The 24,051-nt window shown below is 43.8% G+C and overlaps 1 protein-coding gene across 1 annotated transcript in view; it reads right to left on the bottom strand.

The window, feature by feature from the left end:
- The window catches only part of TPGS2 (tubulin polyglutamylase complex subunit 2), a 65,870-nt gene continuing 45,372 nt past the window's right edge, over positions 3,554–24,051 (bottom strand). The window contains exons 3-7 of the mRNA XM_013974316.2: positions 19,697–19,784; positions 17,612–17,740; positions 6,844–6,957; positions 5,208–5,368; positions 3,554–3,891 (exon numbers count right to left, since the gene is read on the bottom strand). Coding sequence (XP_013829770.1) covers positions 3,661–3,891; positions 5,208–5,368; positions 6,844–6,957; positions 17,612–17,740; positions 19,697–19,784 — 723 coding nt within the window. The 3' untranslated portion in view covers positions 3,554–3,660. The remainder of the gene's footprint in view (positions 3,892–5,207; positions 5,369–6,843; positions 6,958–17,611; positions 17,741–19,696; positions 19,785–24,051) is intronic.

Raw genomic sequence — 24,051 nt, 5'->3', positions numbered from 1 at the left:
TAACTACAGAAATGCGGCTACTGGGGACGCTGTACATACGTGTCTACTGAACAGAAAAGTTAATATTGTAATCCCTAGAGCAACTGCTAAAACAGAATGCAAAGAACTATAACTTCAAAATCAACAGCTAAGTTAAAAATGGAATTATTTAAAAATTAAAGGAGCAAAGAACAGGTATAGATAAAATATGATAGATCATAGGTTGGTCGTTGTTGAAACCAGGTGATGGATAGATGGGGATTCATTATACTATTCTATCTTTGTAAATGTTTAAAACTCTCCATGATAAAAAGTTTTAAAAATGGATGTATTTCAAACAGAAACTAAAAGGTCCCTTGGTTCTTCTGTTCCAATCATTGTGTACGCTTCACTGGACTGAAAATATTTTGATTTCTCTACGCAATGAAAGCAAACCCACCCAGACCCGTTAAGTAGAAAGTTTGACAGCCTGTGAACATTATTGTCATCATTGTGGCTGATTTAAAGTCCTGATGCTTGGAATCTTTCCTCACAATTTTGATTTTAGAGGTCTGGAGGAGACCTGGGCATCTTGTTTTCTGCACCCAACTTCAGCGACAATGATGCATGTCCACATTTGGGGAGGGCAGCTCCAAGAGGTGTTCTGTGGATTACCCTCTGCAAGATGCCCCTTGTCGTGCCTGTCCTTGGCCGGGGTACCTCCCTGCTTCAGGATGTGAGCAGTACGACAATGTGGCACTTCATGCACAATCTGAGCCACATCAGCGTGTCATGAAGCATCCTGCTTTCATTCTCATTCTGTGATTCCAGCACAGACTGTTTTTCCTGGGCAATTGATTTATACAAGTGCCTGCTGCTGCTGCTAAGTTGCTTCAGTCGTGTCCGACTCTGTGCAACCCCGGAGATGGCAAGCCCACCAGGCTTCCCCGTCCCTGGGATTCTCCAGGCAAGAACACTGGAGTGGGTTGCCATTTCTTTCTCCAATGCATGAAAGTGAAAAGTGAAAGTGAAGTCGCTCAGTTGTGTCCGACTCCTAGAGACCCCATGGACTGCAGCCTACCAGGCTCCTCTGTCCATGGGATTTGCCAGGCAAGAGCACTGGAGTGGGGTGCCATGGCCTTCTCTGATACGAGTGCCTACTGCCATTTTAATTGCTTTAGTTTCAAAACACTGTCATCCTGGTGAACTTTTCCCCCATGTAATCCTCTTAACCTGTTGTCTGGAGTCTTTAACCAGGGGTGCTCCCTTCCTCCTTCACCAGGGCCAGCTTCACGTGCATGTGATCTGCACAGTCATGCAAGGCCCTCGCACTCAGAAGGTCTCACTTTGGTTTAATGTTCTTCTGCCACTGCCTTGAAATTCCTAGTTTTGTCTCTGAACTTGCGTAAGTCAAGGTATGGTGAGACAAAGGTGTGTACACGTGAGCAGGGGAAATACGTGCAGTGTGTTAGTCCCCTGTTCTTACCACCTCTTTCACTTACAGCCTTTGTGATTCCCATGAGAACAGAATTCCAGTCGGCCTACATACATGAAGAGAGGCAGAGTTTAAGGCAAGCTTGTCATGTCTACAGCTGAGAAAGTGAGGACACGAGGCCCCAGAGGTCGTGCTTTCTATCTGAACCAGATTTCATTCAAATACACAGAGGTGGTGATGGTGTTCTAAGAAGCATGTGTGACCGTGGAACCCATACCTTTCCCTTCCTACTCATGTTCCGTTCCTGTAGTAGCCAACCACTCACACTGAAACGAGGACACGGAAGGAAAGGAAAACCGAGGGCAGCTCCTGATTTCTCTTTCAGTCCTTCCTCTCTCCCTGGTAAGTTGAGAGAGACTATACGTATCAAAAAGTGAAATAATGGTTGAGCTAGTTTTGTGTGTTGTTTCCACTGTTTTGGTAAGAATGAGACATATGTACCTACAACAGGTATGAAATAATTGTGTGATTTTGCTGACTCTGAATATGAATTAAATGCTCTTATAGTGGCATTTAAAATTGGAATAGCCCAAAAGTAGACAGATGAATGATAAAATTGTAATAATTTAACACTTTAATTTTTCCTGGAATAGCATCGAGTATCAAACAAAAAAATCTGTAACAAGTTGTGAGAAGAAAGGGAAAACATTTTAGTGCTTTTCATGGTACTGTCTACTGGCTTTTGGAGAAAAGGCCCCACATCCCAATTCTGCACTGGGCTCTGTATAGGTAGCCAGCCCTGCTCTTAACTGCTCTGCTTCTCCTGAGACAGCCCTCAAACCTCTCCACGGTGGAACCCGCTTCTGCCCACAAGCCCTCTGGGGACTCCAGCTGACTGTCGCTGGTGTCAAGGGCAGCGTGGCTTTGGTGGCTCCTCTGCTGCCTCATTTGTGAAATCCAGAACTGGGCCAGGACTGATGCAGAAATAATTCAGGGGCTCCGAAAGCACTAGAGGAAGCAAACTCACCACAGTGGCAAACAACACAACTTCTCAGTCCCCTTCTAGCCTTGACTTGGGGAAGCAGCCAAATGCTGGGCTCTCTCCTCTGGCACTGGCTGGTTCTCCCTCTGATGAGTTCTGGAAGAAAAGTACTTGCGGAAGACTAAACCTCAGCTATTATCCTTGACACCTGGGTTCCTCTCTGCCCTCTTCTGCCACTCCATGAAATGCTGAGCAGTTGTGAGTAGGCAGAGTAGGTGGAAACTCCTGTCAATAGCAACTGATTTCATCAACACTCTTCATGAAGAGTCCTGGCAAAGCAATGCTTGGGAGGTCTTGTTTTCATGGTACAGTAGAATCACTTCTTAAAAAAAAAACAATGTGAGAAAGATAATTTTGGCAAATGTGCAAATATCATGTCAAAACACTGGAAATAAGAAACTTTATAGAAAACTGATGAAGATGAAAAGCTTTATAGAAAATTAAAAATGAGAAAAGCAAGATTTGCTTGTGGGGAAGGATATAAAAAACATAAAAATGTATCTTCAGGATTTTACATGGAACATTATAACCCATCAAATTGTGAGAGTGTTCAATATTCTCTAACAAAAATGAACTGATCTGAGTAAAGGTAATGCAATTCTAATGTAGTGCTACCTACCTAACAGAACTTTCTGCAATGATAGAAATGTTTCATCGTCTCTGTGGTGTCTGATATAGAATCCATTAGCCACGCAAATATTCCAATGTGGCTAATAAAACTGAGGAGTTGAATTTTTAATATGGTTTAAATTTAGCTGCTTTAAAAGTGGCTACCAATTAAACAGCATAGTTCTAATGCCTCCTAGGTCAAAACCAGTGGTTTCTTTGGGGAACCTCTACAATTACTGCTGAGGGGTTGGGGGTTGGGGTAGAAAGAGAAGAAAGCTCTTAACAGATCTACTTAGTCACTTACATAAAACCTTACATTCCTCAAATCTCCTAGGAGCAGCAGATGGCGCAACCTGCTGTAATGGGTATGTGGAAGGATTCTTGGGGAGACCTGAATATGACCTTCCAACTCCTGGCTTAGGCCAAAATGAGTAAAAGGCCTAGGATTCTGTCATTCAGATGGGGAGAGGAATCGCTTCTCAGCCTTTTGCTGAGATCAAGTGCAGACGGAGAGAGGACTGTGGTTCCACACACAGACTCTGAGGTTGGGTCATGCCCAGGGCATCTGTGCACGACTTCACCACTGTGGGGCAGGCGAGGAGGTGGAGGGGGCTGCTCATTTCCGGACAGGGTTTCCAGACCCAGAGGAGGATTTAGAGGTGGAAGCAGGACCTGAGGGCCCTTTCTGGCCGCCTGCAGACTGAACAGGCCCTTTCTTTTTGGGGATTATGGTCTTGTTCTTGCTCTTGAACACTTTGCTAGGATCCAGCTTGTTCACAAAGGAGTCGGTCTCTTCAGTGAGGAGGTTTGTGTTGTAGGTGATGGGTTTATACATGTTGAACCATTGCTGTAAGGCAGAGTTGGGAGAGATGGTCACAATTCAAAGGAGACAAGTATGTGCTCATGTTCTTTAGTGGTGTTATAGGGGTAGAGAGCTGGCGAGATGAGGCAGAGAGTAAACGTTTTCATGAAGACTGCCTCTAAAATCTATCAGCACTTCCTTTGGGTAAAAAGGAAGACACACATTGCTTTATGGGGTCTTTTAACCTCTAAATAGAGCAGGATGAGGATGAAGAATCTGAGTAACCGTGTTTCCTTCTAATGTAGTGAGCTGTGAGCCTGGGATGCTAGGTCCCCAAGGCACAGGGCATGGTGTCCTAACTGTTCTGCCCTCACACCAGCCTCTTCCCCTCGGGTGGACTGAGTAGAATCCTTCCCATGGGGAAAGAGCAGACCAAGACCAGAGCCGGCTCCGCTGAGGGGAGCCGCCTGCTCTCTTCCCTGCAGGCTTTCCGGGCACCTGAAGGCAAAGGGCATCGACACTTATTGGTGTTCATTGATAATAACCACCCACTGTGTTGCCTGGATGATGTCATCATCATGTGCCATTTGAGCAAGCAAGGTCCCCTTGACGAATACATACAGGGAACTGAGCCCCTCATCTTTCGCCACCCGGTCAAAAGTTCTCTACACACCTGGTGTTCTCAAAGAAGGCAGCCTATCAGCATTATCTGACATTTGTATGTTTAAAATGGTACCTAGATCTATAGTATAAATGAGGCACATCCATATTGTGAAATACTGCATATCAATGAAAGAGACAGCTCTTTGTATATGGACAGGGAAAGAGCTCCAGTGTGCAATTAAGTGAAAAGAAGGTGCAGAACAATGTGAACAGTGTATCCCACTTGTGACTTAGAGAAAAAGAACCCCAAACTGGATGCGTGTGTGGTTTCTATCCAACAACATAGCTCAGTGAGGGCACAAGAGAAACCAACAGCGGCTGCTGGTGGGGAAGTGGGTGGATGAGGAGCCAGAGAATAAGACACTGATTGTTCTCTGTTCTTGTGTGTGCATGTACTGTGAATCCAAACCCAGCCATCAAACCTAAGCCCTGCCCCCGCCCCAATTCATTAGAAATTAAAACTCCCCAGATGAGTCTGAGGACTAGCCAAGGCTGGGAACCACTTAACTAGATTAGTATAAAGTGCTGTTGTCCACCTGAATTGGAAGCAACTACTTTGCTTATTGGAAATGCAAGTTCCTGGGCTCTACCCAGATCTGCAGAATCAGATGAGGAGGTTGGGACTCTGCAATTTAGGTATTTCCTCAGAAGATTCTAATATGTTTTGCAGTTTGAGATGACAGGGAGTTCTCCCTTACCTTGGCCTGGGGGCTAATGCCATAGCTGGTGAAGGCGTACTGCCACTGGGGCAGGCCCAGGTGAGTGATGAGCAGGCGATAATAGGCAGTAAAGGTGTCTGTGAGAAAATGCCAGTATAACGCTCTGTCCAGGAACCAGATCTCAGTGTCCTGTGCTAATCCTGAAACAGTAGACAGAAGACATAAAGGAAGGGATGGCTTAACACTGTTTTCCTTTTATCTATAAAGTCAACATCTACTCATGGGTAAAACAAATGTCAACAGTAGAAGGAATGTAAAAGTTCCCAGTTTTCCCTTCCAATCTCCCAGCTCCATTCTCCAGTGGCTTCTTGGGTATTCTTTTACGAGCTCTTGATCAGTCAGCCAACTGACCTATTGCTGGGCCCTGGCCATCCGTGCACTCAGGCTGCCTAAGCAGCGCTGCTTTCCTATGTGGACACGATGCTTCCCCGCCCCCAGCAGCTACAGGCTGTGGGCTCAGCCTTCCTGATGGAGAGACACTCCGAGCGGCCCTGGCTTTCTCAGGAGGTCTGGCAGGAATTAGCAGAAACCACCCCTCTCCTGGGACTCCTGCCTGTGCAGTGCTGTGCTGGCTGAGCGGAAGCACTACTGTACCGGCTCCTGCCTCTCGCTTGCTCCTGGCCATCCATCCTTACCACTGTGGAGGTCTCTCCTAGCTCATCTCCTCATCTCATCTCCTCTCTACTGGCTGTGACATCTCCCTAAACGGCATCCATCCTCCAGTAACTCCCTCTTCTAGTTCTACTCGTGGTCACACTTTCACTTGAATCCTGCCGTATTTGTGCTAAATGACCTTGACACCCCCGTACTTCATAGAATGTCCAAACTCCTTCACCTGGCTTTCAAAACTTGGCATCATCTCCCCTCATCCACAAGATGAACCAAGTGGCCAGTGAACTAAAATCACCTGTCATTCCCCCCAAATCAGTTGCACTGTCCCATGGCATGGCTTTTACCCATCTCTTTGCGTGGATGCCCCCTTTTGCCCCACCCTCATCACCCGTATCTCATTCTGACCCCTATTTTGGGATGCAGCTCAAAGGCTGCTTCACAAAGACCCCTCCAGCAGGAGGTGGTCTCCCCTTCCCCTGGAGGTAAATCCTGGTGTGTCTTCTCACGCCCCAGGCAGAGAGGTACCTGAAGAGGGCTGGACCTTGTCCACCTCTGGGACTGAGCTGCTGTCCAGTGGTGGCCACTGCACAGGAGGCCAGAGCCTTCTCCTCTTAGACTGAGGTCTAGGAATTCAGGTTTTTATTAGTTAGACACCCTTCACAAGAAGTATAAGACAATGCTTTTCCGGGATGCTTTTCTAACACGTGAACCAGCTAGAGGAGTTATAAACAGAACTATTTCTTTCACTTTTTATTCACTTATTATCCTAATCTTATTACTCTGCAGTAACTAACAAATGACAGTACCTTAAAAAGACTCCAGTAACGGGCCTGGAGAGGGGGTGGCTCAGGGAGGCCCTAAGGGGCTTTCTCTTGGCATCTACCCGACTCCCTGCAGCATCTCAGGGGGTCAGGGAGGAGCGTGTCTTCTGTGTGATGGCTGGAGGGCAAGGTCAGCCAAGGCCATTCCCAAGCTACAGAACTGCGCCTGCCATGATCCTTACCTGGTTTCCCTCTTTTGTAGACGAGGCAAACCTTCCCATTCCCGTTGCAAGGATCCAACTCAAATATCACGCTGCGAGAATCAAAGTGAGGCTTCTCTGGCTGGTTCTCACTGGCTGCAAATCCAGAAGTTAATGGTAATGTTTAAACACACTCAGCTCAAACATACTTACTCATCCAGCTTTGCTAGGATGAAAAGAATAGAGGGGAAAAAAAGCCTTATCTCAAACATATTCTTAACCATCATTTTCGAATGTGGATCAAATGTGTTGTCCCCTCTAAACGCCCTGGGTCTTGTCCTCAGTCTGAGTCTTCTGTCAGCGCTCCGCTGTTACGATAGACAGTGTCACGGAGTCCAGGGGAAGGTGGCATGAGGACACCAAAGCGAACTTCCCGGGACACGTGAAGTCAGAGCAATCACAACAGTTTCTTCTTCCCCAGATAACTGCTTTCCCCTCGTCTATAGCACTTTATGATCTTTTGATTAGAATCCTGTTTCTTATGTCTAAAGGGTATATTTGCGACTATGACCCTATTAAAGTATTTTGTGTCTGTGCCTTTTGTCAATTATTGACTATACAACATTTGGCAAATTATGCAATGTCTGAGTTCCTTAGATTACTTAGTTTTAAGCAGTGATAAGTTGGACACGACTGAGTGACTGAACTGAACTGAACTGAACTGAAAGTGTACCTAATAGAGTTTTCGTGAAGACTGTCAGAAATTTTATATAAAGCCCATACTCAATAAATACTAGTTACTGTCATTAATTAATAACAGATTTAGTTAAGGACATGAGTCCTAGGGTGGCTCAGAAGGTAAAGAACCTGCCTGCAATGCTGGAGACCCAGGTTCAGTTCCTAGGTTGGGAAGATCCCCTGGAGGAGGAAATGGCAACCCACTCCAGTACTCTTGCCTGGAGAATCCCATGAACAGAGGACCTTGCTGGGCTACAGGCCACGGGGTCGAAAAGAGCTGGACACGACTGAGTGACCAAGCACACATAAACATAATTGTGTGTGTGTGTGTGCTCAGTTGTGTCTGACTCTCTGTGACGCTATGGACGATAGCCCCCCGAGGTCCTCCGTCCATGGGATTCTCCAGACAAGAGTACTGGGGTGGGTTGCCATTTCCTCCTCCAGGGGATCTTCCCAACCCAGAGATCAAATCCTTGTCTTGTGCACTGGCAGGCAGATTCTTTACCACTGAGCGCCAGGGAAGCCCATATTAGAATTATAACATTGTAATTAACGCTGTCTGGCTTTGTTAGAAATACAAACCTAGAAACCAAATATCATGGTGTAACAGAAAACAGATAAATTCTTAGAAATGCAAGCATCAGAAGCCTCTCCTGCTTCTTTCATTACAGCAGTTATGCAATAAAGATTAGTATTAGTGACTGGGTGGAGAAGGTTTACAAACCTAGGAGAGATTGGATAAAACAGTATATAAGAATCATATTTTTGATTTATCCATATACCTAGGTATATGTGTGCACAGTCGCTCAGTCGTAGCCGACTGTTTGCAACCCCATGGACTGTAGCCTGCCAGGCTCCTCTGTCTATGGAATTTTCCAGACAAGAATACTGGATTGGGTTGCCATTTCCTTCTCCAACCTATGTATATAATTTTATATAAGTGCATTAGTATTTACATTTTTAACTAGAAAGGTTTTTCTTTTTAAAACATGGCTTTCCTCATTTCATATGGTCCTAGACACACATATAGGTATACATCTAAATTTTTTCAAGATTGTTTATTATATAAAAATTGGATACCATACAGGTTACCTAAATCTTACCTTCTATATAACAGTACCATGTGGAGAGCCCTCTAAGGTTTGTAATTCTAATGTGTTAATGGCTGCCTGCCTAACTGTGGAAGTGGGTTCCCCCTAATTTACCCTGCCAGCCCTCTACTGATAGGCATTCACCCAACATTATTCCACTGCAAATGCTACAGTAATCATCTCCCTACACATCCTTTTGATCAAGTTCTTTTGTTATGTGGACAGATACTCACACAGTAGAATGGACATTGCTAGACTGCTTTTTGAAAAGGCCTTTGCTTTTGAAAGAATTTAGAATGTCTGAAAGGGGTTCAGCATTCTAGGTTGACACTTTTTTCCTCTGAGTATTTTATCTTGTTTCAATCAACTGAATTTGCTTAAAGAACACTTTCTATTTTTCTATGTATGTTTTCTCCTCTGGTCTAGTATGAGTATTCTCTTAACTTTTTTAAATTGGTATATAGTTGATTTATAATGTTAGTTTCAGGTGTACAGCAAAGTGAATCAGTTATATATTATCCTCTTTTTTAGATTCTTTCACCATATATGTCATTACAGAATACTGATTAGTTTCCTGTGCTGTACAATAGGTCCTTATTAGTTATCTGTTTTATATATAGCAGTGTGTGTCAATCCCAATCTCCCAATTTATCCCTTCCACTCCCCAGTATTTTATCTTGACTGAATTATTTCCAATGAGAAATATGCCATTATCCTTATCTTTTTTCCTTTGTATGGAACTGTCTCTTCCCATTAACAGCTTTTAAGATTTTCTCTTCATCCCTGAATTTGAGCAATTTGATTATGTTTCTTAATATTATTTGGATGATAATAATATTTCATAGTTTCTTAATATGTTTCTTAATATTATTTCTTCATGTTTCTTATTCCTAGCTTGTTGAGCTTCTTAGATATGGTTTAAGTCTCCATGAAATTGGTATAGTTTTGAGCCGCCATTTCTTGAAATATTATTTGCTGGCCCAATTACAGGGACTCTGTTCAGGGACTCCAGTTAGACATATATTACACCATTTGCTGTCCCTCAGTTCACTGATGTTCTTTTCATGAAAAGAATTTTTTAATTTTTCTGTGTTATTTTGGATTGTCTACTGTTAAGTCTTTAAGTTCTCCAGTCTTTTCTTTAGCAATGTCTAAGTTATTGTTAGTCCCATCCAGTGTATTTTTCATCTCAGACACTAGTTTCATCTCTAAAAGGTAAGTTTGGATTTGTTTTTTCCTAATTTCTATGTCTGTACAAGTTTTTGAACATATTGAATATAGTAATGACTGTTTTAAAGTCTGTATCTGCTAATTCTAAATGGTATCTCAAATCTGGATTGGTTTCAACTAATCAATTTCTCTCCTCCTTACAGTTATTTTTTTCCTTCTTTTTTGCATGCCTGCTAATCTTTGATTGGATGCCAGAAATTGTTACTTTTGCATTTTGAGTGCTTTATATTTTTATATTTCTACAAATTTCATTGAGCTTTGTTCTGTGATAGTGAAAACAGATACTTTTGGGTTGTAGTATTCATCAGGCAGAACCCAAGACAGTATTTGACCTAGGGCAATTTTTCCCCCATTCCTGAGGCGGGACCCTTCTGAGTACTCTAGCTGTGTAAGCTGTGAGGCGTTTCAGCCTGGCCGTAGAAACAGGCATTAGGCCTGGTCCTGTGTGAGCACCAGGCGCTGTTCCCGCTCATCACCGGGGGGCTTGTCCCTGGGCCTCGGGCAGGACCTTCACATGCAGCTGCTCCTCAGTTCTCTGCTGAGCACTGGAGGAGGATCCTCGGCAGTTCTCCATGCAGCTTGTTCCTCCCTGTTACTCAGTCCTGTGAGCTGTCTTCATCCAACTGGGCTCATAGTTCTTCTTAGTTAACAGGTACAACAGGTTCTGCTTGGGTTTCCCTCTCTATGCTGTCGACTGGAAACTTTCAGATAATAAGCTAGGGGTCACCTCATTTGTTTCCCATCTTTCAGAACTCATCATCCTTCCCGGCATGATGCTATCTTGAAATCCATTGTTTTACTCTTTTTTTACATTTGTTTTTGTTTTTTGTTCCAGGTGGGAAGATTGGTTTCTGCTATTTCATCTTGGATGAAATAAAAAATTTAGACTCCAGGCTCCTACCAAGTTTTAGCAGCCCTGACTGATGCTATCTGGGGTTTACCCTCAGGCAAAAAGTTACAAAAATAGGAAAATCATTCAGTGTGATTCCCTCCTGCCATTTGTAGATGCCACTCCAGTTTCTGCTTATATCTGGTTACTCTCTAGTCCTCTTAAGTAATTATCTTAAAATTTTCCTCAGAGTTTAGAGTATTATTTGCACAAGTTCTGATCTGTTTGAAAGATAGTGTGCCTTATGACCAGAATCATAAGGTCAAATCTACAGTTTCCCTGTTCAGTTAAGTTCCGTTCAGTCGCTCAGTCGTGTCTGACTCTTTGCGACCCCAGGAATCGCAGCACGCCAGGCCTCCCTGGCCATCACCAACTCCCAGAGTTCACTCAGACTCACGTCCATCGAGTCAGTGATGCCATCCAGCCATCTCATCCTCTGTCGGCCCCTTCTTCTCCTGCCCCCAATCCCTCCCAGCATCAGAGTCTTTTCTAATGAGTCAACTCTTCACATGAGGTGGCCAAAGTACTGGAGTTTCAGCTTCAGCATCATTCCTGCCAAAGAACACCCAGGGCTGATCTCCCTGTTACTAGTTCTTTGTTGAGTTTTTAGTTTTGTTCTATCTTCATTTGCACATTAGCACATTGTCTTATAGCTTGTGCCTAATAATTTCATCCTTGGGAGTACCAGTGGATCGCCTCCTGTTACCTTATTTGTGCTAGTTCTTGTTCTTGGTGTTGTGTTTATTTATGTGCCTGGTTCACATTCAGGAGGATTATTTTTGAAAAATTATTTATAAAAACAATGGGGTCTAAGATAATGTTTTCTTCTTTTAGGGAAGAAGTTTACCTTTATATAAGTTTTATATTGATATATAATTCATCTATCATACCATTTACTCAAAACTATACAATTCGATGTGTTTTAGTGTATGTACAGAGCTGTGCAACCATTAACACCGTCAATTTCGGAACATTTCTCTAGAGTGAATGCCAGGCCCCCTAGGATATTAATACTGGAATCAAATTAGTCCAATTTGGGGATTTAACATTTTCTGGGATGCACAGGTGACTTACACTTTTCAGTCCATGTGAAAAGTGGTTATTTCTGGTTCATTTTGTCTCCTAAGGTACAGCTCCCCACCGTGCTAACTGAAAGGGTAGGGTAGCTTTTATGGGTGCTCTAGTTTGTCGATCCTACAACTCCATTTTATTCTCCTAGGCTCACATATAGGTCCAATTCTCAGCCTTTTGTAGCCTCATTGCTTCTTTTGAAAAGGATAGTGTATCCTAGGCAAGAGCAACCCCAAACATTGAGCCTCTTCCCTGGATTTCTGTCTTCTTCTGGGTGTTAATCTAGTGCTACCTCATCATCTTATTAGCTCTTTGATGATTTTTGTTATGTTGCCTGACTTTTCAGTTGTCTTCAGCAAGAAGGCTGCTCTGAATTACCTATCTGCCTTTACCAGGAGGTCTCGTCATCAGTTTACATATGCTCCTGAAAATAATACATAGGTGAGCTTTGCTTTTTATATCAAACTGATAGTCTCTGCTTTTTAAAAGGGAAATTAAATTCCAACACACTTAATATAATGATCAATCTGTTTTATTTTATTCCTCTTAATGTTTTGTTGCCTGTTTTATGTTTCTTTTCCCCTTTTCTTACTTTTACTCATATGATTCAACACTACCTTTATTAGGTTAGAGATTCTAAAGTAATCTTTTATTCCTTTGGTGGTTATCTTCCTTTTTGTTATGCCTGCATGACTGGATTCATACAATTCCACCCTTATTTGAAAATAATAGGCCATTGTTTCTCTAACCAAGTGTGGTTAGAGATGGCCCCCAAGAGTCTACTCATTGGTATAGACACCATGTATAACCTCCTCCCCTGAGAGCAGTCAGGATCTGTAACAATCAGGTAATCATTCTCTTGATTAGGTGACATTACGAGACTACTGTAGGAGTAGCTGGTTGAGAAGCAAGCTACCATGTTGTGAATCATGTGGCTAGAATCTAAGAGCAGTCTAGATGAGCTGAGAGTGACCCCCAACCAACTAGAAAACAAGGACCAAGTCCCACAGATGCAAGGAACTGCATAAGGCCAACCACCAGTGAGCCTGGAAGAGGCCCCGATCCTCAGATGGCTTCACAGCACCAGCTGACACCTTGATTTTAGCCTGTTAAGACTCTAAGCAGAGGACTCTGCTAATCTGTAGCTGAATTTTTAACTCATGAAAACTGTTAGATAGGAAATGTGTGGTGTTTCAAGTCAGTAAATTTGTGGTAATCTGTTATACAGGAAAAGAAAACCAAGACACTAAAGACACTCTGTTTCCCCCAAAGTACACTATTTTTTTCCTCCAGTAGGATGAGACCTTCCACTTTCTACTTCCTTTCCTCTTTGTCTTATACCTTCTACTGTAAGGACTTTCTGGAACATTCTTTGTATTAATGCTAAGGCTACTGCAACAAAGTACCACATACTGAAAGGCTGGAACAGCGGAAATTTGTTGTCCCATACCTCTGGAGGCTACAGATCCAAGGTCAAGGTTGGTTTCTTTTGAGGGCTGTGGAGAAGAATCTGTTCTGTGTCTCTCCCCTAGTTCCTGGTAGCTTGCTTGCAACTTTTGTTTTTGTGTTTATGCTTTCCTTGGTATGTAAAAGCAGCACTCTGTCTTCATCTTTACTTGACTTTCTTATGTACCTTTACCTCCCAATTTCCCCTTTTAAAAGGTTGCCAGTCATACTGGATTAGGGCTCCACCTGACTCCAGTGTGCTTCCCTGGGGGCTCAGAGGGTAAAGCATCTGCCTACAGTGTGGGAAACCCAGATTCGATCCCGGGGTCGGTAAGATCCCCTGGAGAAGGAAATGGCAACCCACTCCAGTACTCTTGCCTGGAAAATCCCATGGACTGAGAAGCCTGGTAGGCTACAGCCCATGGGGTCACAAAGAGTCGGACATGACTGAGCGACTTCACTTTCACTTTTGACTCCAGTATGACCTTACCCGAACTACTTAAATGTATTAATATAATGACCCTATTTCCAAATAAGGGCACAGTCTGAGTAGTGAGGTTAGGACTTTAACATATGAATATTTGACACAATTTAGCCCATAACACTCTTATATCTTGCCTTTGTCCTATTTTTTAGGTTTAGCTGAGACAGTACATGTAAACATATTCCAGGCACTACGTCTCCTCTTTTCCAAGAGTTCTTATGTAAAAGTTGTATACATTTTTGAATTTGGTTTTTGTTCAGTTGCTCAGTTGTGTCCAACTCTTTGTGACCCCATGGACTTCCCTGTCCTTCACCATTTCCCAGAGCTTGCTCAAACTCATGTCCATTGAGTCGGTGATGCCATCCAACCATCTCATCCTCTGTTGTCCACTTCTCCTCCTGACTTCAACCTTTCCCAACATCAGGTTCTTTTCCCTGAGGCAGCTCTCTGCATCAGGTGGCCAAAGTATTGGAGTTCAGCTTCGGCATCAGTCCTTCCAATGAATATTTGGGGTTAATTTCCTTCAGGACTGACTGGTTTGATCTCCGTGCAGTCCAAGTCTCGAGAGTCTTCTCCAAAACCACAGTTCAAAAGCATCAGTTCTTCAGTGCTCAGCCTTCTTTATAGTCCAACTCTCACATCCATACATGACTACTGGAAAAACCATAGCTTTGACTAGACGGACCTTTGTCAACAATGTCTCTGCTTTTTAATATACTGTCTAGGTTTGTCATAGCTTTTCTTCCAAGGAGCAAGTTATCTTTTAATTTCTTGGCTGCAGTTACCATCTTCAGTGATTTTGGAGCCCAAGAAAATAAAGTCTGTCACTATTTCCATTGTTTCCCATCTATTTGCCATGAAGTGATGGGACCAGATGCCATGATCTTAGTTTTTTGAATGTTGAATTTTAAACCAGCTTTTTCACTCTCTGCTTTCACCTTCATCAACAGGCTCTTTAGTTCCTCTTTGCTTTCTGCTGTAAGGGTGTTGTCATCTCCATATCTGAGGTTATTGATATTTCTCCTAGCAATCTTGATTCCAGCTTGTGCTTCATCCAGCCTAGCATTTCATATGATGCACTCTGCATATTAGTTAAATAAGTGGGGTGACATTATACAGCCTTGATGTACTCCTTTCCCAATTTGGAACCAGTCTGTTGTTCCATGTCTGGTTCTAACGTTGCTTCCTTGACCTGCATACAGGTTTCTTGGGAGGGAGGTAAGGTGGTCTGCTGGTTAAGGTTATGTTCCTGAACAGTAAGATTTAATTTAGTCTTCTTTTTTAAATCTCGACTTACATATTTTTTTATTCAGGCTGTGCTGGGTTGTCATTGCTGTCTCCAGCTGCAAGGCACAGACTTCTAGTTGTGGTGGCTTTTACTGCTGTGGAGCACAGGCTCCCGAGCGTGCAGTTCAGTAGCTGTGGCTTGCGGCTCTAGAGCGTGGGCTCAGTAGTTGTGGTGCACAGGCTTAACTGCCCCTTGGCCTGGGGGATCTTCCCTGTCCATGAATCAAACTGGTGTCCCCCGAATTGCAAGTCGGATTCTTAACTACCAGCCCGCCAGGGAAGCCCAATCTCTCTTTCACAGGAGGTTCGCTAATGTCTTGTTTCCTTTCCTCTTTATAGAGCCACATCTAGAGCTCTCCATTCCATTTGTCTTCTGGTTGGAGTATTTATGTTCTTGAAGTTTTACACAAACTTTATGTAAGTTTTACACAAACTTTTAATAATCTGAGAGCATATTTGGTCTATATATACAGGACTCTTGATTTTCACTCCTTTTCTTTCATCAACCTGATTATGCTTTTTTACTATCTTTTAGTTTTCAACAGTTGCAGGTAAGAAGACTGATGTCAGTCTGATTATTCTCTCTATATAATTTTTTATTTTTGCCTAGAAGCTTGTGATTTTTTTTTTCTGCATCATGTAATGTCTAGGTTTCTGTTTCCTCCTGAATTCAACTGGAGTCCAGAAGAGCCCTTTCAATCCGCAGATTGAATAATACAAATTTTGTTTTATTATTGCTTATTATTCCTTTTGCATCTATTCTTTTTCTCTTTTTTGAGCACCTAGAATTCCAATGGAAGGTCACCTGTTGCATTTTCTGTTTCTCTTATCCTTCCACTTTTCCCCTCATTTCTCATTTTAAAATGTATTTTATCTGTGCTTTTAGATATTCTTGCACTTGCTTTTTCAGGCTATTAACTCAGGTCTCAATATTTATATTCTTATTCAACTCATGTAGTCAGTTGATTAATCAAGACTGTTTGATTTTTTTCTGTAGGAATTCTTTGTACTGTCTTAAATGTCGAAGTGTTCTTGTTCTTGTTTTTATTTAGGGCCTCAGTGTCCTCTAGTGGTGTGACTTCTCTGGTTGTATATTCTAATATTTCTTCCTGATTGTCCTCTTTCTAACTGCTAAGTCTCCTGAGAAGAGTCAGCATTTTTAAATTGAATGAAACAGAGTTGTTGAACTGTACGAAAAAGCATGAACCCAGAAGGTGCCAGAAGCCCAAGTGACTTTTAGCCCCATGAATACGTAGGACAATGTGGTCTCTACCCCTAGGCTCAAGTCCTATGCTGAGGTCCCGTGAGATCATTTCTGCCATCTAGTCTACTGCTGCCTACCAGCCTCAAGCGGAGGGTACACCCATTCCCCTATTTAACAGAGTCTTTGCCTTTGAGGGAGTAGAGAGCCCCAATACACACACACAAAGCAAATGAGACCTTTCTTGCACCCATGAGGATTCCATACATTTCTGAGTGACAGGTTCTTCCCAGGGCCCAAAACTTTCCAGTCTCAGCCCCTGGATTCCTCCTCCTATCATCCAGCTGTTTGTCCAGTTGAAGGAGAAAGACCGTCATCAGTTCTGCCAGAACTTCGATGCACTCCAAGGCATTAGTACTAGAGATGCTATGGTTATCTATTGAATATTCATTCTCCCTTTTAGAACTCCAGTTCTATTCCAGTTCAATTTGGGGCACTACCACACAGCTAAAAATACCTCCTCAAATTCCCGTGCAGGGATGGATAACCTTCTGACTCTATTCTGGCCAATGGCTATTGGGAGGGGCTTCTGAGAAAACTACTATTTTCCTGACAAAAAGGGAAATATTCTGCCAAGAGACAGTTATTTTGCCCTTTACTCTTCTTTTTCCTGCCTGGAACACAGACTTGAAGCTTGGAGGTAGAACCGACATTCTTCAACCATGAGAATGAAAACCAAACCCCAAGGCTGGTGTGCCAGGAATCCAGAGGAGACTTTATCATCGAGTTTCTCAAGCAACTACACCAGCCTAGTTCCAGATTCTTATTATGAGAAAAATAAACTCCTCTTTAGTTTAAACATTGTAATGGGGGTCTATTATATGCAGCCAAACACAATTCTGACTGAAGAAGTCCTCACTTATACATAATTGATTATAGCTTTAGCAGCTATTTGAATTTAAGCCATTTCAATCAGGAGTGGCCAAGAGCCTGAAGGGAGAAAGGAAGCCGCACTTAGATTGCCACGGTCCCTGCAATGTCTCAACACTGAAATGTGGAGTGAAGTTTAATCCATAACATTCATTCACTTACCAGTATTCATTAACTGTCTACTATGCGGCAGGGACTGAAGTGGGTACTGGATACAAAACAAAGACCCCAACCCTGGCATTTTCTTGATGAAAATTTCCTTTTTTGACACAGGCTTTTTTTTTCTAACCTTACTCCCATGGTTCAGAGAAGCCAGGAGTGGGAAGGTTTTGCGTTTAGGGGAACAAGTTACAATGCTACAATGTCTTTCTATTATTTTCAATATTATAAAATGGAAACAAGCATGTTGATTTGTAACTCAAAGCAGAGGTTCCCCCAGTTACCTTCTTGTATATCGTCCTCCAGGTCTGCCAGAGTTGGTGCGTTAGGAAGTGAGTACATGGAAGACTGGTTGAGTTGAGTCAGTTTTGAGATGTTGTTAATTGCCATGCTGCCCAATGGAATGGTATGTTCTATGGGAATGTTAACAAAAAGAATTACATGGAATAATAAGCTAGTTACCGTGGTCAACAAAAGAGCGTCTGCTTGACTAACTTAAGACCAGTTATTATTTGATCCCAGGGCTGAGAAACTGAATGGAAAGTGGAAAAAAGAGAATCAATGTACTACATGCTCTGAAGCACCAGACTTTTATCTTTTATGCAAAAAAAATAAACAAACAAAAAACAGCTGGGGCCTTGAGTGAAGAGTCCCCACTGCATGTGTTAGGGTGGAGCACTAAAGGAAATTTTAAGAGGGGATTCTCAAAAGGAACTGGGAATTCTAGGGTTGGAGCCTGTTTGAAGATCAAAGGACTGAAAAATATTTTTGCTCCCGCCATCCAGAATGAAGGATTATACTTTCCAAAGTAACAGTTTTAATTATATAACTGACCACTTCTACCCTTCTTGTCGTAAGCTTTCACTGTGGAAACCATCTCCCCCTTGTCATTTTTTTCTAACTCAACGGAGCAAATTTTCTTGAAGGCCTTTTTGCTTGGTTCTAGTTTTCTGTGATTCAGGTGTAGAAAGATGATCTATTTTTCTTATCTGTCATCCAGAATCTTTATAATACAGGTGCTGGGCATGGGGTGGTGCACAAAGGCTTGGACATATGACTGCTGAAATACTGGAATGACTGAAGGTAATACCACAGCTGGTGTATAGCCTGGAATGTCCAAGAAGACCACTAAGGAGGTGAACATCAGAAGCTGCCTGTGCTAGATTTTTTGTTAATGATTTTGGCCATCCAGTAAAGAATGGGTATGGCAATGGGGATGAGGATAGAAAATAGGTTGGGAGGATTAAGTTAGAAAAAGTACTAATAGTGAATAGGGACTCAGAAAACCTTCATGAAATGTTTCTTTTCTGAAGTAGGCTTCTGAAAGGGTTAGCCTATCTCTGTGATATGGGCAAGGGAGAATCTGACAGTCACTCCAGCCTCTGTCCACTCTCTTTTGGTGACACCATGATTTCTAGGCCATCAGAGGTAATGATTCTTAGTTCATGTTAAATGCTTAGGAGTAAGTTATAAAATGTGCCTCTGGTCAGCTGAAAGAGAAACAGGAAGGTTTGGAGAGGCAGTGAAGGGAAGGGTCAGTTCTGTAGATCTGCTGGGCGGCAGAAACTACTCATCTCAGTGGCAGCAAGGAGAGTGCAGGGTGATTCCCAAGGACCAAAGCAGATCTGGGGGTGTGGCCGGAGTCTGGAGATTGTAAAGTCCTCTTAAGGACAGGGAAGTCCGTGTCAGGAATGAGCTGTACCCCAGTGGCTGGATCAGGATTCCCCAGCCTGTGAAATGTTACTGGTGCTTTCACCTGAATGTGCAGCACTGACCTTCATGCCTGCATCATGCCTGAATCTCTTACATGTACCAAGCTGTCAGTTCCCACATCCACAACAGAAGTGTTATCCTGGATGTATTTAATACCAGGATGGTAACCTGTGAACTGAGGCGGCTGATAACAGGCTGCGGAGACGTGAGGGAGAGAGAGGTCAGGGCCCTGAGATCTCCAGCCTGCTGGGAATGAAGGGAGGAGCCCCTCTTATGACCGCCAGAGACTGCCATTGCAGCTCACCCTGAGGAGACTGCTCCAACGCGGACTCCTCCGAGTTATTAAGTTCAAGGTAGCTCAGGATTTTTGTGTATGCTTAATTTTCCCCAACATCTCATGCCAATAGGAAGCCTCTAACTTGAGCTTCCGGTTAGGTACTGGGCAGACTCTGGCACAGGGGCCACAGAGGCGGGGGGTAAAGCAATGATGGCACAGGTTACCGCTGGGAGATGATCACAGTGTCTGGATACTGCACTTGAGGAGAACCCCATACACTGTCCATATTCAGACTCCTGAGTTGTAAAGGCCCTCAGAACTGTTTCCTCTAAGCTCTCAGCCAGGGAAGTACTCCTCCACAACAAGAAGGCTGACTCACCATCCAGCTTCACATTCCACGTCATGTGGAAGCCGTTGGTCATCAGGTAAAAGTTCTTCAGATCCTCAGGCAGCACACAGTTATTCTTCTAGAACCACAGAGCAGCTGAGTGTTAGGTCAAGGTTGAAGGAGGGTGTAGAGTTATGCCTCAAACCATGTGGGAACTGTATTTCAGATCCCTAAAACTGAGTAATTACCTCTAAAATGCTACTGGAGAGTTCTAGGTTGAGATGGCCACAAAGCAGGCTCCTCAACTCATCTCATGTCACTGACACACTGAAACTGCAGCTATATATTGAACAATAATTCCCTCTGAAAGAAACCCAGAAACTAACTGACTCCTGTTACCAAATTGAAAGTCTGTGTGCCCAACGCACAGTGAGGCCCATCAATACTAAAACATTAGAGAAAGATTTATTACAGATTCATTAAGGAGATGGGTGGTTCATGGCCTAAGAATCCCAAAGTTACTAAAAGCTTTCAGCAAGCCCCTTTAAAAGAAAAAGGTGAGGGATGGGCGCGGTGAGTTGCTGCAGACTTCTTGGTGTCCGATCCTTGGTTCCTGAGGTGAGGGCATGATCAGGTAATGATGTCCCTGTAAATCTCTACCAGATGAATGTTATTCTCTCTCCTGACCAGAAAGGTCAAAGTTGCAAGGCACAGCTTTCACCCTCCAAGGTCCTAGTCCTTGGCTAAGCAGAGGCAGATATCAGCTGGCAGCCCCTCGGGGCCAGTTTCCCACCCCGCTGTCATCCTTGAGGGATCCAGGCACCCAACCCAACTGGCCCTCAGTCTTGCCAGGCTGCCCAAATGGAGAGACCAGGTCTCAGACTGTGACCCAGACAGACGGTCACTGCTAGCAGGTAGCAGAGACAGCATGGGGGAGAGGGTCACCACTGCCTCAAGGCCTGAGCCAAGGCTAGTAGAGGGCCTTACTGAGGGCTCTGGAGCCCTGCAGGACATAGTCCCTAGTCTGTTTCCTGGGCCCTTCAGCTCACCCACTGGCCCTAGGCTGGGTGAGCTGGAGGGCATCCGGAAGGTGGCCCGAATCTGCCTCTTACCTCACTCTCCACCTGATGACCATCACGCTGCTGATTACTGACTGAATTACTTCCCCAGTGGTCCCTCACTGACAGTTACCAGTGGGCAGGGCCTACTGTGGTGCTGACCAATAGCTGAGCAGGACAACTAATGGTCAGTCACTGACAGTTGGTTGTGGGCAGGACCCACTGAGGCACTGAGCAAGGCTGAGCAAGGCCTGCTGCCTAGTAACAGGGTGCAGAGTAATGAGGCTCAGCAATGGCAACCTGCTAAGGGCTGTGCTCATCCTGCTCTGTTACATGCCCACAGGGTGAACAAGAAGAAATTTACATTGAAATGGGTTTGAGAGGCTGATCACAATCGCACCATAAAATCCACTCTTGGAAGGGTAACACACAACCAGGAGGGGACTCACAACTCCCAGATTCTCCCTGAGCGAAGGGTTTGGACCTTGCATACAGCACCTCAATTTTTAAGACTTCTACGTGAGAGATGGGCCCCCATAAATCTAGCTCTAAAAGCCAGTGGGGCTTGGGTCCAACAGACCCACAAGGCCACAGTGAACTAAGAGACAGTTTTTAATGGGCTCCTATGGACTTCCTGTAAAAGCAGGATGAGCACAGCCCTTAGCAGGCAGCCATTGCTGTGTCTCATGACTCCACACCCGCAACTAGGCAGCAGCCATTGGTTGGTGCCTCAGTAGGCACCCCCCACCCCAAGCAACCAACCGTCAATGAGTGACCGTTAGGGAAGTGACTCCAGTCACCTTTCTCACCTTTTGCTTTTCAAGGGGCTTGCTGAAAGCTTTCAGTAACTTTGGGGTCTTAAGGCATGAACCATCCATCTCCTTGTATGAATCTGTAATAAACCGTTCACTGTTCCAAACTCTAATATTTTAGTATGGCTAGGCCTCACTCCACATCGGGCACACACACTTGGGATTCAGTAACATTACTATGGATATGCCCCCAGGGTCCCGTGCAGAGACAGTGGAACTAAAATGCCCAGTTTCTTCCTTAAAGAAGCCTATTTGCTTATCTTAAAAGCTTTGGCCTGAGGGGCAGGCTTCTAATTTAGCACACATTAAGATGCCAACTGTAATCCTCTCCAGAGACCAGGGAGGCCAGTGGGTACCATATTATCTTCATGCTCTCCTTCTGCCTCACAGATATCTTCTGGAAAGGAGCTTATACGCATGTCTGGCACCCCAGGGGCTGTGCAGGGGACACACTTGACTGCCTGGCTCTGCTGGCCAACACAGCTTATGTTCCCAGGTCCCAAAGAGCTCTAGTAAACAGGCCATCCCACCAGGGCACAGGGCAGAGGCAGCAGATTGAAATACCCAGTATTTTTGTGAAAAGAGGCCTGCTTGGAGATCTTAACTGCAGCCTGAGAATCAAGTTTACAATTTAACATCTACAGGCCAACTAAAACCCTCTCCAAAGACTGCAGAGGCCAGTGAGGGCCACCTTTGCATTCTCCCTCTGTTCTGCCCCAGGTCACCAGTGTTTCTAGGAAGGAAGCTGTGCAAACCTCTGGTGCTCCAGCTTTTGTGGCTGCTGCTCAGAGGACACATCCCTTGATAACTGGCTGTGGTGAGCAGCAAGGCTTGTGTTCATGGGTTCAACAGGATGGTAGCAAACAAAGAAACAGTTCTTAACCTGCTATCCCCCTAGGGCTCAGTGCAGAGGGAGCAGACAGAATGCCCCTCTCTCAGTCCTCCCCTGAAAGAGGGTATACGTGCATAATTTAAGCTACTCTTTGAGTGCCCAGTTTCCAATTAGCCTGCATCAAGGTGCTGAAATTCTCTTCTCTGGGACACTAACAGGTCATATTATACCCTCAACTACTGGGAGCCGCTAAGAGCAAAGTAGGCTGGACATTCAGAAAGGTTTGATAGACAACCAAGAACCAGGGCAGGATTAAAAAGGTTCATCTCTTACATAAGGCCACTCCACTTCTTCAAGACTGGCTGTTGTAGCTAATGCACTGAAATCAACAGAGTGTCAAGAAAAATGAAGAAACAGAAAAATGTGTTCCCAGTGAAAGAATTAGATAAAACCCCAAGAAAAGACCTAATGAAATTAAGATAAGTAATTTAAAGATGCTCACAGACATCAGGGGGACAGTATATGAAGAAAGTGAGAATTTCAACAAAAAGAAAATACTATAAGCAGAAATCACAGAGTTGAAGAATATAATAACTGAGCTGAAAAATTCAATAAAGGCAATCAACAGCAGACTAGATGAACTGAAATAAAGGGTCAGTGAACTAGAAGACAGGGTACTGGAATTCATCCAATCAGATCAGCTTTAAAAAAATAACAAAAAACAAAGAGAATGAGTGAATAGAGCTTAAGAGATTATGGAACAACATAAAGCCGATCAATACTATACACCTTTATCGGGATATCAGAAGAAGAGAGAATGGGGCAGAAAGCTTATTTGAAGAAATAATGGCTGGAAATTTCCCTATAGTGGGGAAGGAAACAGACTGCTTGGAAACAGATCCAGGAATCCCAGATGTTCCAAAACAGAAGAATCCAAAGAGACATTATAACTAAGTTGTCAAAACTTAACGGAGAACATCTTAAAAGCAGTAAGAGAAATACAGCTTGTTATATACAAGGGAACCCCGTAAAGCTGTCAGGAGATTTCTAGGCAGAAACTTGCAGGCCACAAGATGCTGGCATGATATATTCAATGTGCTGGAAGAGAAAAGAGAACTTCCAGGAATACTCTACCTGGAAAAGCTGCCCTTCAGAATTTAAGGAGAAATAAAGAAACTATACTCACAGAAAACTAGTCAATCTAATCACACTAGGACCTCAGCCTTGTCTAACTCAATGAAACCAAGCCATGCCTGCGGGGCAACTCAAGATGGGCGGGTCATGGTGGAAAGGTCTGACAGAATGTAGTCCACTGGAGAAGGGAATGGCAAGCCACTTCAGTATTCTTGCCTTGAGAACCCCATGAACAGCATGAAAAGGCAAAATGATAGGATACTGAAAGAGGAACTCCCCGGGTCAGTAGGTAAGCCCAATATGCTACTGGAGATCAGTGGAGAAATAACTCCAGAAAGAATGAAGGGATGGAGCCAAAGCAAAAACAATACCCAGTTGTGGATGTGACTGGTGATAGAAGCAACATCCAATGCTGTAAAGAGCAATATTGCATAGGAACCTGGACTGTCAGGTCCATGAATCAAGGCAAATTGGAAGTGGTCAAACAAGAGATGGCAAGGGTGAACGTCGACATTCTAGGAATCAGCAAACTAAAATGGACTGGAACGGGTGAATTTAACTCAGATGACC

This window comes from Capra hircus, chromosome 24, assembly GCF_001704415.2.
Source record: "Capra hircus breed San Clemente chromosome 24, ASM170441v1, whole genome shotgun sequence".
In the NCBI taxonomy this organism is placed as follows: domain Eukaryota; kingdom Metazoa; phylum Chordata; class Mammalia; order Artiodactyla; family Bovidae; genus Capra; species Capra hircus.
The sequence above is the reverse complement of the archived record's forward strand: the minus strand, read 5'-3'. Positions and strand labels throughout refer to the sequence as shown.